This window comes from Petaurus breviceps, unplaced genomic scaffold, assembly GCF_028583685.1.
Source record: "Petaurus breviceps papuanus isolate PSGF00001 unplaced genomic scaffold, PetGlider_PUasm1.0 187, whole genome shotgun sequence".
NCBI lineage: Eukaryota > Metazoa > Chordata > Mammalia > Diprotodontia > Petauridae > Petaurus > Petaurus breviceps.
The window spans coordinates 14526000-14540461 of NW_027185799.1; the positions used below are offsets into that span (position 1 = coordinate 14526000).

General features: G+C 36.8%; 1 protein-coding gene across 1 annotated transcript in view; it reads right to left on the minus strand.

Moving 5' to 3' along the window:
• The window catches only part of CCDC171 (coiled-coil domain containing 171), a 555758-nt gene that overhangs the window by 429273 nt on the left and 112023 nt on the right, over positions 1–14462 (minus strand). The window contains exon 8 of the mRNA XM_069090675.1: positions 12809–12955. Within this exon, the coding sequence (XP_068946776.1) occupies positions 12809–12955 (147 nt within the window). The remainder of the gene's footprint in view (positions 1–12808; positions 12956–14462) is intronic.

Consider the following 14462-nt stretch of genomic DNA (forward strand, 5'->3'; position numbering starts at 1 on the left):
TAGAGTTCTCCTCCAAAACCTTCGAAAAACCTTTTTAAAATGACTCTAAACAAATTCTAGAGCAGCAGAACCATAACAAGATGAAATGAAACAAATTTCTAGCCCAAGACAACTTAAAAGGTCAGCAAGAAGGGTCTGTTGTACCAGGCTAAGAGGAGTACAATCCAGCAAGGCTGTGCCAGCACAGACTAGGCCCCAGTAAGCCTGGAGCAGGCCTTGGGGCAATTGAATTGCTGGCAGTTATGGTGGTTTCTGATCTCTCAACCCACAGTTGTCCCACCAGGGACAACTTAGAGGATCAGCAGAAAGGACCTGTCACACCAGGGTGGGAGTGGAGCCCAGTCCAGCACAGGCCCCACAGCACAGACCACCCTTGGGAGTGATTGAAACAACAACAGCAGCAGCAGTTACAGCCGCAGTTTCTGCGTCTGGGGTTCCCAACCTACAGATGGTAAGGAGGTTGAACAACTGGTCAGAAGGAGATTATTGGGGTCTTTTTGCTAACACTGAGGCAGGACTCTGTTGCTTTGCCCACACTTGGATCAGGTCCCAGTCCTGGATGGCAATCCCAGGACAAGCAGGAACACCAGCATAGAAGAGCTGGCAGCAGAAGTAGAGAGGGGACCATCATCACAGTTCCAGGGTAGAAAAGAGTACTCATGGTTGCTCACAGACCAAAGCACAGGCCAGGAGAGTAGAAAACACCTTTCCATAGTTCATACCACCTTCGAAGAACTCAAAACTTACAGGTACCTAGAAGTATCTCTGAAAACACCTGCGCAAAACTGCTGAAGCTTGGGACAGTGTGCCCTTCACCTTGGAACCAGAGTCCTACTTTACTAAACAGTTAAAAGTCAAGTAATAGGGGCGGCTAGGTGGCTCAGCGAATAGAGTACCAGCCCTGGAGTCAAGAGTACCTGAGTTCAAATCTGGCCTCAGACACTTAACACACAAAAAAAACTAGCCGCGTGACCTTGGGCATGTCACTTAACCCCAATTGCCCAACCAAAAAAAAAAAAAAAAACCAAAACCTGTGAAAGAAAGATTACTTCATTTAGGGGTGGCCAGGTGGCGCAGATACTTAGCACCACACCCAGAAATAACTAGCCATGTAACCTTGAGCAAGTTAATTAACCCCGATTGCTTTAAAAAAAAAATAGGCTGGGAAAATGAGCAAACAACAGAAAAAAAAATTCTTGACTATTGAAATTTACTATGGTGACAAGGAAGATAAAAACACACACTCAGAAGAAGACAACAAAATCAAAGCTCCTACATCCAAAGCCTCCAACAAAAATATGAATTGGTTTAAGGCCATGGAAGAGTTCAAAAAGGATTTTGAAAATCAAGTAAGAGAGGAAGAGGAAAAATTGGGAAGAAAATGAGACTGGTGCAAGAAAATCATGAAAAATGAGTCAACACCTTGGTAAAGGAGACCCAAAAAAATATTGAAGAAAATAACACCTTAAAAAATTTTCTAGGCCAAATGGCAAAAGAGGTCCAAAAAGCCAATGAGGAGAAGAATATCTTAAAATGCAGAATTGGCCATATGGAAAAGGAGGTTCAAAAGTTCACTGAAGAAAATAATTGCTTACAAATAAGAGCGGAGCAAAATGGAAGATAATGACTTTATAAGAAACCAAGAAGCGATTAAAAAAAAAGCCAAAAGAATGAAGAAAAAAAAAGACACAAAAAATACTGAAGAAAATAACACCTTAAAAAACAGAACTGGCCAAATGGTAAAAGGGGCACAAAAAATCATTAAGAACTCCTTAAAGAGAAGAACTGATCAAGTGGAAAAAACTCCTTAAAAAGTATAATTGGCCAAATGGAAAAGGAGTTACAAAAATTCACTGAAGTTTAAAAAAAAACTCCTTAAAAAGCAAAATTGGTCATATGGAAAAAGAGGTATGAAATCTAACTGAAGAAAATAACTTATTAAAAATTAGAATTTGGCAAGTGGAAGCTATTGACTCCATAAGACATCAAGAAACAATAAAACAAAGTCCAAGCATCAAAAAATAGAAGAAACTTGTAATTTCTCATTGGAAAAACAACTGACCAGGAAAAGAGATCAAGCAGAGATAATTTAAGAATTAACAGACTGCCTAAAAGCCATGATCAAAGAAAGAGTCAAGACATATTTCAAGAAATTATCAAGGAAAATTGCCGCAATATCTTAGATCCAGAGGGTAAAAGAGAGACTGAAAGAATCCATCAATCACTTCCTGAAAGAAATCACAAAATGAAATCTTCCAGGAATATTAGTCAAATTTCAGAGCTCCTAGGTCAAGGAGAAAATACTATAAGCAGCCAGAAAGAAATCACTCAAAGACTGTGGAGCACCAGTTGGAATCACACAAGATTTAGCAGCTTCCACATTAAAGGAGTACAGGGCTTAGATTATGATATTTGGGAAGGGAAAAAAAGGATTTGTTCTATAAAACTTGAACTCAGTCAAAAGGCCACACACGACCATCTAGGGGGCCACTTGTGGTCTCAAGACAACAGGTTCCCCATCTCTGGGCTAGCATTATCAACAAGAAGTATCATCTGGTCAACAAAGGTCCATACAGTCAAAGTTATGGTTTTTCCAGTAGTAATGTATGACTGTGAGAGTTGGACTATAAGGAAAACTTAGTGCTGCAGAACTGACACTTTTGAATTGTAGTGCTAGAGAAGACTTTTTGAGAGTCCTTGGTCAGCAAGAAGGTCAAATCCATCAATACTTAAAGAAATTAATTCAGGTTATTCACTAGAAGGTCAAATACTGAAGCTCAAAACTTAAATACTTTGGCCACATAATGGGAAGATGATTCTTACTGGAAAAGACGCTGATGTTGGGGGAAAATGGAAGGCAAAAGGAAAAGGGGATCAGAAAGGAGGAGATGGAGAGATACTGTTATGTAAACAACAAACATGAACTTGGACAGACTTTGAGAGACAGTGGAGGATAGAAGGGCCTGATATATTAGGGCCCATGGGGTCACAAAGAGTCAGATACCACTGAACAACAACAAAACTAAATCAGGGGTTTTGTCTTCCTCAGTAATATATTGGACACCTTCCAACCTGCAGGGTTCATCTCCCAATGTCATTTTTTTTTTCATTTTCGTTTTTTTTAAGCAATTGGGGTTAAGTAACTTGCTCAAGGTTACGTGGCCAGTTATTTTGTGTGGGTATCTGAGGCCAGAACCGATGCCGGGTCTCCCGACTCCAGGACTGGCGCTCTTACTCACTGCTCCACCTGGCCACCCCTCATTTTCATTTTTAATTACAAATGTACAACAGAGCCATTTTATTTTTGCATCTTTTCAATGGCTTCTTCTCTATATTTAACCTTCTCCTTTCCAACTTGTCGGAATCTGGCTTTATGCTCAAGAATATTTTTGCAATCTTTGTCCAGTTTTAATCTGGAGATAACTACCTTACTAGGGTGAATTCCCACATGGACAGTTGTGCCATTTGTTTTTTCACATTGCACATGTTCAATATAAATGATGTATTTCTTTCTGTAAACCTGGTCTACCTTGCCAATTTGCTGACCTTTGTAGTGTCCATGAACCGCCTGGACCTCGTCATCCTTCCAGAAGGGCATCAAGTGGATGCTGTATTTCTGCCTGAGCTCCTTGGAGAGCGGGGATGACATGATCTTGCACCAGGTGTGCAAGGGTGCATTGAAGTGTCTCTTGTGGTTCTTGCTTTGGTTCGCAGTTAAGAGTGGACTGAATTTCATTTTGGCAAGTGGGGCCACCCGAAAAGAGAGATGTGCGCCACTTGGTAGTGGAAACCTAGCCTCCTCTAAATCCAACAGCTCCCCGATGTCATTTCTTTAATCATTTTAGTACTGTGCATGGAATTTTCTTGGCAAAAATACTGAAGTGGTTTGCCATTTCCTTCTCCAATGGATCACTTTTTGTCAGAACTCTTCACTGTGACTTATCTGTCTTAGGTAACCCTACACAGCGCTCATGGTTTCACTGAGTCATGCAAGCCCCTCCACCATGGCAAGACAATTCTACCCAGTTCATTTACCTATTAATAACAAGCAAGCTCATTTTGATAACTATTGCAAGCTCATACTGAATCCCATTACCTAAGAAAATTACAAGATTTCTAAATATTAAACTGGTTTATTTTTAATAAAGATAAATTATATATTGTGCCATCCCGATTCAAGGGGTTGGATAGGGTGATCATATATATCACTGAATATTTCCATCTGAATAAATGTAACCAAGAAAAGAATTATGCTTCTAGATTAAAATTGAAGCACAACTAAGGGGGATTCTGCATCATCTTCTATGTAGCTTATGACAGATTAGACTACCTAGTGTCTTTGTCTTTAGCATAGTTATTAAAACTACCCACATATTCAATAAATAACAGCACTAAATATGTTCACCTACATTTGACCACGGGTGAATGAAAGGAGCAAGAGGAACAGAAAATACTAGTACTTAGAAATTTGACCAATGTGTAAGCATAATGTAAAGTGCCTTGCAAAACTTAAAATGTAAATAAATACTCATTTTAATATGGTGAGGTAAAACATTCATATCTAATTATCATTCATTCTAACTGCTAGCATGAATATAGAACTTCAATGTTTTCAAAGTGCTTTAAAATATCATCTCATTTTATCTTCACAAAAACACTGAGAAGTAGTATTGATATCTCCATATTACATATAAGAAAACTGAAGTAATTTGCCTAGGATTCCATAACCAGTAAGTATCTAAGGAAGAATATGAACTCAGGTCTCCCTGACTTCAAGTCTAGCATTGTACCACACAATTAACTAAATTAACTTTGCAACTGATTATGATGTAATGCTGAGTGATGTGGATATTGAAGATTAATGAAAGTAAAGATGAAAATGAGGTTAAAAATGGGTAAGGAATCTGATACTCCTATAAAAATCATTTCTGCATGGAAATATAAGAAAGAAAGATAACTGCAGACATAAATAGTACACTAAAATCTCAATAAATCAGAATAGGGGAAGAAAGATGGAATAAATTTTTGAAATTATGTAAAATTTTTAGATAAATTAAGTTTGAATACTTCCTCCTCTTATATTCTACTCCAAGGTTTTATTAAGATGAGATGATGATCCAGAGTTCTCAAAGGCTAAGGCATTAGTGCCAGGCACTAAGGGCACAAAGAGGGAAACAAAATAGCACCAGTCCTTAAGGAGCTGACATTCTATCAAGGGAAAAAAAACACATGTAGAAGTGGTAATGACTCCTAAGTGTGACTGCATTAGAATTATAAACAAAAAGACAATATGTCTTCTCTCCTGAAAGAGAAGAATCAAGCACTGAGGGATAGGGCAGAATTCCCAATATTTTTTAGATATTTTTGTAATGTTTATGTAATGGGCCCTTAGGGCCTATTGCTAGTGCCTAGTACCTGGTAGTAGTTCATCTCTTGGGAGTCCAAGTTCTGGTTATACGCCTCTCTAAACTTGGTTAGATAAGCTTTTGAATGGCAACTTTTCATTTCCACTCCTTTTCTCAAAGCCTTGCCTGTTTGAGCTTCATAACCTTTTGGAAACTCTCAGTCATCCACTCGTCTTAAGACGCACTGCAATAGTATGCATCAGGAGGAATTTAGATATTTTAACTTATTAAAATATTTTTAATTAGTCCATGATAGAGTAGGCAGAGAGCTGAGACAACAATAGGAGGGAAGCAGATGGTGGTTAAGGTTGGAGTAGTTTTGCAGCAACAATGGTGTGATGGTAAATGGATAGAAAAAAATCCTTATAGGTGTTTTGAAATGCGAATTTCAAAATCTGAGATTAAGTAAAGTTGGTACTAGCAGTCAAGTCTTAGATTTTTTAAATATTTAGGTTTAAAAAAAAACAAACACTGGGGAAGCTAGGTGGTGCAGTGAATAGAGCACCAGCCCTGGAGTCAGGAAGAGATGAGTTCAAATATGACCTCAGACACTTAAAACAATTACTAGCTGTGTGACCTTGGGCAAGTCAATTAACCCCAACTGCCTCACCTTTTCCCCTCGAAAAAAAACAAAAACAAAAACACTTGATGGTGTTGACAGGAATAAATCCTTAGGAATCAAGGATAATAAAGGTTTAACTCTCTCCCCTTACCCAATGCTAGAAGGTATTTCTATACCAATGTTGCTACTGCTTTAGTTGTTTCCATTTCCCAAATTTTTTTAATTCATATTAAAATGAATAATCATAAGTGCTTTATGAAACATGTCTGCCCATAAAGAGGAAAATGGGAAATTCCAGTGACCAGTAGAACACAGAAATAAAAATCATACAGGAAATTAGACTTCTGACCATGTGATCAGGATTTCATCATGAACTATGGAGGGGGGTTTCCAGACTGAACATATTTTTTTGTTTTGTTTAGTTTTTTTGGAGGGGAGAAGGAAAGACTACTGGGGTTACGTGACTTGCCCAAGGTCACACAGCTAGTGTTAAGTGTCTGAGGCTAGATTTGAACTCAAGTTCTCCTGACTCCAGGGCTGGTGCTCACCCAGATGCACCCCCAGGCTGAACCTGTGAAGAGAATCTCATTGTTATGATAATAATAATTATAATAATTGCTAGCATTCCTGTAGCATTTTAAGGTTTGCAAAGTTCTTTACAAATAATTATCTCATTTTGTCCTCACAACAATCCTGGGAGGGGGGTGTTATTATTAAGCTGTTTTTACAGATAAGGAAACTGAGGCAGGAGGTTAAGCGACCTGTCTAGATTTATACAGCTAGTAAGTGTCTGAGTCTGGTTGTGAATGTTTTCTTGACTTCTGGTGAACACATGTCTTCCAGGTCCATTGTTCTATCCACTGAACAACCCAGCTGCTCTGTGATAATAACTAAGACAGCAGAAACAGTTTTGTGGCTAAACTCCTTGTGATCACCATCTACAAGAGGGTGTCTCTACTTCCTGTTGTCTCATTGTCTTCTAAACTTTCTGTAGTCTAGCTTCTGATCTCATCATTCAACAGAAAACTTTGTTCTCTCCAAAATAATTAATATTCTCATAATTATAAAATCTAATAGCCTTTTTCTCAATTCTCCAGCCTTCTTCTCAATCTTCCTTTTTGACCTTTGCAGGCTTTGACCCTATCAATCATCTTCTCCTTAATACTTCTCTCTAGGTTTTAAGGCCATTATTCTGGTTATCCTATTACCTATCTGACTACTCCTCAGTCTCCTTTGTTGGATTTTCTTCCAGGTCACACTCACTAAGTCCCATAAAACTCTGTCCTGGGTCCTTTTTTCATCTTCCTCTAGTCTAGACTATTTCACTGGATCTTATCAGCTCCCATGGACTCAATTATTCATGCTGATATTCTTATGCTAATGATTCTCAAATCTCCTTATCTAGCCCTCAGCCTCTTTGCTGATCTCCAGTAGGCATTTCCAACTGCCTATTAGACCTCTCAAACTGGATGTCTAATAAACATCTTAAATTCTTATGTGACCAAAACTAAAATCATATTTTCTCCCAAACACTCCCTACTTCCAAACTTTCAAATTACTGTTGAGGGCACCACCATCCTTCCTAGGCTCACAACCTAACTGTTATCCTTGAACAACTCACTTTCTCACCCCTGTTATTCATTCTGTTGCTAAGGTGTGCCAACTTTACCTTTGTGATATATCTGACATATGCCTCCTTGCTCTTCTCTGACACTACTATCATCAACCTCTTATCATACCTGGATCACTACAATAATAGCCTGATGGCTGTTCTGCCTATCACAGGTCTCTTCATACTCTAATCCATCTTCTACTCAGCAGTCATGATTTTCCTAAAGCATAAGTCTAACCATGTCATCCCCCGACCCAATAAATTCTAACGGATCCATATTACCTCCAGGATCTAATAGAAAATCTTGTTTGGCATTCAAAGCTCTTTATAACTGCCCGTTCCCCTACTTTTTCACTCTTATATCTTACTAACCAGTGTTAAAAATTTCAGGTAAAAAATTCTAAGCTCTCATAGAGGGATGGAATAAAACAAAAGAAAGCTGTGCCTTCTGGGATTGCATACTAGAAGGAGAGAGGTGTAGTATGGAAAGGATCTGTCCTGCTCAGCATTATATGATGGGAGGAGTCAGAAGGTGAGTGTTCAGCCAAAATTTATCTCAGAGTGACATCTGCTGGTTAGATAAGATAATGGGGGGAGGGGCGGTAAGGTGAGGTACTATTAACTGGGGGATAAAGGTTTCATGTAAGAAGGTGGTATTTTAGCTGAGCTTTGAAGGATGCTAGAGATTGAAAGAGGTAGAGATGGGAAAAGAGAGCATTCAGAGACGAGAGACAGCCAGTTCTATATCTTTATGAATTCTGATTAATGGAAGACAAATTAATGAAGTCTAACTCTTTTTTTAAATAACTAAAACTTCAGCAGTCAAAGTTTTTTATAAACTTTAAATAAAGCATTTTGCTAAACATATTAAGGTATTTACCATGAGGATGTAATGCCATGGTTCTTAGGATAATCTACCATTGATAATCAATTTGTAAAGGAACTTAAAAATTATTCTGACACCACATGTTGAGTATAAAAATGAATCATCTCCACAGGCTGTCTTCATGAATGATTACAAAAGATAAGTAATAAACAAAACAATACTGTGCATACTGACATACATTTTCTTTCCCTTTTTCTTTTAGGGTTTGAAGTACAACTTCAAAGACAAGCTACATTCTAAAGTAGTTGTATTATTATTATATATGGTATGATTGACAGAAGCAATTCAACAATTATTAGTAAGAATAGTTACTCCACTGTAATCTTTTACAGATTCTAGAGTTCTTTTGGAATTAGATTTGAGTTTCCACTTTGTAAAACCTATATTTTGCTGTTATTGAGTTAAGCTTATTTCCCCAGATAACAAATCCCTCCTGGTTGAAAAGTATTTTATAGAAGCAATGGATCTTTCTTTTTTTCCAGTTCACTTTTCCCTTGGTTCTTAAGTATTCAACACCACTTTTATAAAATTGAAAAGGGCAGGTTTTTGATCCAAAAGTCCATTGATCCACGTTAAGGTGATTAAGCTATATCATACTGTGTGACTTCTCAGATGAACAATATTTCTCTGGACCTAACACATTAAAAAATTACCTTATGAAATAAAATTAGTAGTACCAAGTGAAGTTAAAATGTTTACAAGAGTGAAAGTTTAAAGTTCCTTTAGCTTGATAATTAATTGCACATGACCCAAAATAATTTCTTCTTCCATTAAAAAAAAATTTGAAGCCACTTTCTCCTTTGGTTATTATTCACAACTCTTATCTTGGTCCTTTATAGATATATAGACACACACACACAACACACTTATTTATTTCAAAACCCAACAGAATTTAGGAAATAGTTACTCTTGGCTTAACTGTGTGTGTGTGTGTGTGTGTGTGTGTGTGTGTGTGTGTGTAGCAACATGATCTGCTGTCAAGAAATATGAACTTTTGGCTCATAACATCACCAACTCAATGGACTCACAATACAAAAAAAATAAATTTAAATAAACAATATTTATGTACAGAATCAAAGATATAAATAAGAGGAATATGATATCACTAAAATTTATAAGATAGGTAGAACAAAGACAGTAATGTAGGAGGAAGAAGGAAGTAGAGCTCCCCTTCACAAAATATCTCCAAATCAACCCAGAAAATGTACCAGACTGAATCCTAATGTGAAAAACCAGGAAAAGTCACAGTGAGTCATTAGTCCAGCCCAGCCTGGCATAGTATCTCTTTGGTGACAAGAGGCATGAGAACACTAAATCGGGCCAAGAACAGGAGCACACTGTAGAGCAGTCCAGCACACAGGGAAAGACTGTGCACCAGAATGACAGGACCTCCCAGACCCATACTGGCTCAGCGAGTAAGAGCACTGGCTCCAGTGTCGGGATGACCTGAATCAAATCTGGGCTCAGATACTCAGCACCACACCCAGAAATAACTGGCCGTGTAACCTTGAGCAAGTTACTTAACCCTGATTGCTTAATAAAAAAAAAAAAAACACTGATGTTCAAACACAAAAGAGAAACATTAAAAGGTAAAATGAATGAAGGATGATGAGGACTAAAAGACAACGTGGTTACATTCAAATATGGGAGGTCATACATGTGTTCCATCTGAACCCTATATCATCAACATCAAGGATCAGGGAAGGAGTTTAATTAGACAGGGCCTGTTGGTTCTGTTATAGCTTGATGATCTTGGAAGAAGAATGGAAAGAAAAGGAAAAAGGAATACCATGGAGAGCAGTGAGAAGGGAGGAAAGGGTTGGAGAAATATGTCTCCCATAATCAGGATACATAGGAAGACACCTGTACAAACTGAATAGGGGTTAAGGGAGTAGCTGACACTTCAACCTTGCCCTCTCTTAATTGGTCCAAGGAAAGAAGAAGATATACATATACATACACACACACATATACATATACACATATGCATACACACACATAGAAAACTGGGTATAGAAATATATTTCACTGAACAAGGAAATGTGAGGGAAAGTGAAGAAGGGATAAGAGGGAATTAGAATAAGAGGATACATTAAGGGAGGGATTAGTCTTAAGCAAAACAAACCGTTAAAAAAAAACCCTAAGGATTTACCAAAAAAAAAATTTTTTTTTATAACTCTTTGAGGTGACAAAGGATGAGATCTGAGAGAATGTCCCTAAATTGGGGAATGGATATACAAGTTACCATATATAAGAAATGTGATAGAATACTAGTGCTGTAAGAAATTATGAAAGAGACAGTTGCAGAGAAACTTGGGAAGATTTATATGAATTAATACAGAGTGAACAGAACTAGGAGAACCATTTATACAATGACAACCATATGACAGAGGCAAAAAAATTAGAAATTCTTATCAATGTAATTACTAATAGTGATTCCATAGGGCTAAATATTTCCCCGAAACTGCTAGTTCCCTCCCCACAAAAAAAGAATTTATCTTATTTATTTTGTATATTTGTTCATATATATATATGTATATATATATATATATGTACATGTTGCCTCTTGAGACATAATATATGCTCTTCAAAAGCAGAGACTGTTTCACTTTTGTCTTTGTATTCCCAATGTTTAATGCAGTGACTGGCACATATCAGGTACTTAATAAATGTTCATTGAACGTTTTGTTTTCCTCTACTTGACTTCTTTGGGGCACATGCCCAGTATTGGTAATGATGGGTCAAAAGATATGAACAATTCAGTCACTTTCACCAATAATTCCAAATGTGTTCATAACAGTCAAAGAAACTCAAACATCCAGCAACAGTGCAGTGTATTAATGTACCTGACCTTCCACTGTTAATCCACATTTTTTCACTGCCACATTAACACTGCCAGAGTTAATTTAAATCAAGCTTGCAGCTCACTAATATTCATAGATCTTTTTCAAGTAAACTTCTCTCTAGGCACATCTATCTTGTACTTGTAAACATGGTTTTTGTTGTCCCAAATCTATGAATTCATCCTTATTAAATTTGATCTACTTTGATTCCGGCCACAGTTCTGGTCCATCATGAGCTGTTGGGATGTTAACTCTGTCATTTAATGTGTACAATGCCCCTCCTAGTTTTCTGTTACACGTGAATGCAATAAAAATGACATGCATTCCTTTATTCAATTCATGATAAAAATATTAAAGAGCATAGTCATGTGCTATGTTACTATTTCATCTTTAAAATGGAACTATTTGCCTTCAAACCTCACAATGATAACATAAAAACAGATTTTAAAATAAGCTCCCAGATATAATGTAAATCATTTAGCTTATCTAGGAGAATCAAATTTTTAAAAAAATATATAATCATGGTAGGAATTCTCATTTTTGTATGATTTTAAGATTTACAAATTATTTTTACACATAACAACCCTGTTAATTTAGGTAGCAAAGCATCATTCTAATATTAGGTAGCCTGATGGATAATATGGCAGGAACTAGAGTCAGGGAGATCTGAGTTCAAATCCTACCTCAGCACTAACTGTGAGTGCCAGGGCAAGTTATTTAACCTTTCTCCACCTCAGTTTCCCCATCTGTAAAATGAAAATTGTAATACCACCTACCTCATAATGCTGCAAAGATCAAATGAGACAATGTATATAAAATGTTTTATAAACCTTAAAGTGTTATAAAAATGTTAGCTATCATTATTATTATTACTATTATACATTATTATTATTATATATTATCACATATGAGAAATGTGAGGCTTGAACATATTAAATAACCTGACTAAGGTCAAAAAGTTAGTATCAAAGGGGCGGCCAGGTGGCTCAGCAAGTAAGAGCACCGGCTCCAGTGTCGGGATGACCTGGACATCAAATCCAGGCTCTGATACTTAGCACCACACCCAGAAATAACTGGCCGTGTAACCCTGAGCAAGTTACTTAACCCCGATTGCTTTTAAAAAAAAAAAAAGTAAGTATCAAGCTGGGAAAGTGAAACCAGTTATCCTGACTCCAAATCCAATGCTCTCTCTGATACTCCCAACCTATCTTACTGGATATCTGGACTAATGGATACTGACTAATGGACTAACATGTGGAATGCAATCTGAATCTTTGGGGGTGAAATGCCCCCAGATTTGGTTAGGATAAGTGTGTGTATGAGGCAAAGTAAATATGCCATGTGATTAATGAATCAGAATGCTATTTCCACTATCATTATCATCACTTGTTCCTCCTCATATCTCAAACTGCAAAATATATTACCATTGTTTGCGAAAGCAATGATTGATTGTTCCTGGGTAGAATAATATCGGAGTACAAGAGGATCATGACAGCTTACCTCATATTCTTTTCTAAGTAATTCCTCTCGAGAAGAGCTTAATTCAAGTTCACTTGTTTGCCGCCGTAGAAGGTTAGAGCAATCAAGGTGTTCAGATTCTAGATTTTCCATTTTCTTATGCATATTTTGTATAGCACTATCTTGTTCCTATAAAAAAAAGAACTATATAGTTAAATTTAAACAAAAAGGGGCATGGGATTTAATAAGTGAGTATATATTTGGAATAACAATACACATCTAAGGGGCAGTTAGGTGGCAAAATGAATAGAGCACCAGGCCTGGAGTCAGGAGGACCTGAGTTTAAACCCAGCCTCAGATACTAAACACTTACTAGCTATGTGACCTTGGGCAAATCACTTAACCCCAACTTCCCTACCCTCCAGGCCCCTCAAAAAAAATACACATCTAAGATGGTTCATATGGTCTCAAAGTAAGTTTCAATCTGCAAAGTGTCATTGTTGTACATTAACTTTGAAGATGGGTTTAGCATATATATTAGTAAGTCGTGCTCATTAAATGGACCTTCATTGGTATTTCTATATTGTTTTAATTTTACTATCCTGTACAATGTTTGTTTATCCCATTAATTTCTAAAAGTGTTTAATAACAAAAATACATAAGGCTATTTCATGTGCTAAAGATTGGTTCAGCTTGATTCCCTGGTGGTACTCAAGAGATCTGACTTTAAAATCAAGGCATTTAAAGTATGCTTATAGTTTTTAATGTAATTTTTATAGTTTATTTCCTCCTTAATTCCAAACTCTTCAGAAAACCTGTGCAGGATAGGAAAATCTTTTCAAGTAGGGTCTACTTATTCCTTTCAGCATTCAATTATAGGCCATATCAGTTACCATCTAAACTTAAAAAGACTTCCCTTTTCCAAGAATCCATGATTTCAATGGCATATCTCTTCTACTGACAACAATTATAAGCCTTCTACAATGTAGTTGACAATTTTTTAAAATTGTGAACTTAACCATCAACAAACAAAACATTTAAAATATACAAAAGAGGTCAAGAAAGAGATTTTGTAAGAAATTTTGAATTTCCACACATAATCTTTCATAGTTTTGTGTACAAAAAATAATCATCCTCAGGCAAACCTAGTGATAAACCTCCTAAACTTTAAATAAGCTGAACCTCAAACAACAAATACACATTCAGTCCCTGGACTTTAACACAAATTTTTTCCTTTCAGAGCTTATTGGTACTCTACTGCCTTTAAGAACCCAAGGTCTAACCAAGATTAGGAGGGAAGTGGAAAATTAGGAAAGAATTTTTACAACCAGTGTCTCTGATAAAAGGCTCATTTCTAAAATATATAGAGAACTGAGTCAAACCCATAAGAATACAAGTCATTCCCCAACTGATAAATTGCCAACAGGCAGTTTTCAGAGTTTTCCACATCCTCTCCAGCATTTATCATTTTCTTGTTTTGTCATCTTAGCCAATCTGACAGGTGAGATGTGGTAACTCAGAGTTGTTTTGATTTGCATTTTTCTAATCAGTAGATATTTAGAGCATTTTTTCATATGCTTATAGATATCTTTAATTTCTTAATTAATTGAACTTAATTGAACTAATCCAACTTTGATAGACCTGGCTCCCCTTAGCAATACAAGGTTCCAGGACAACTCCAAAAGACTCATGCTGG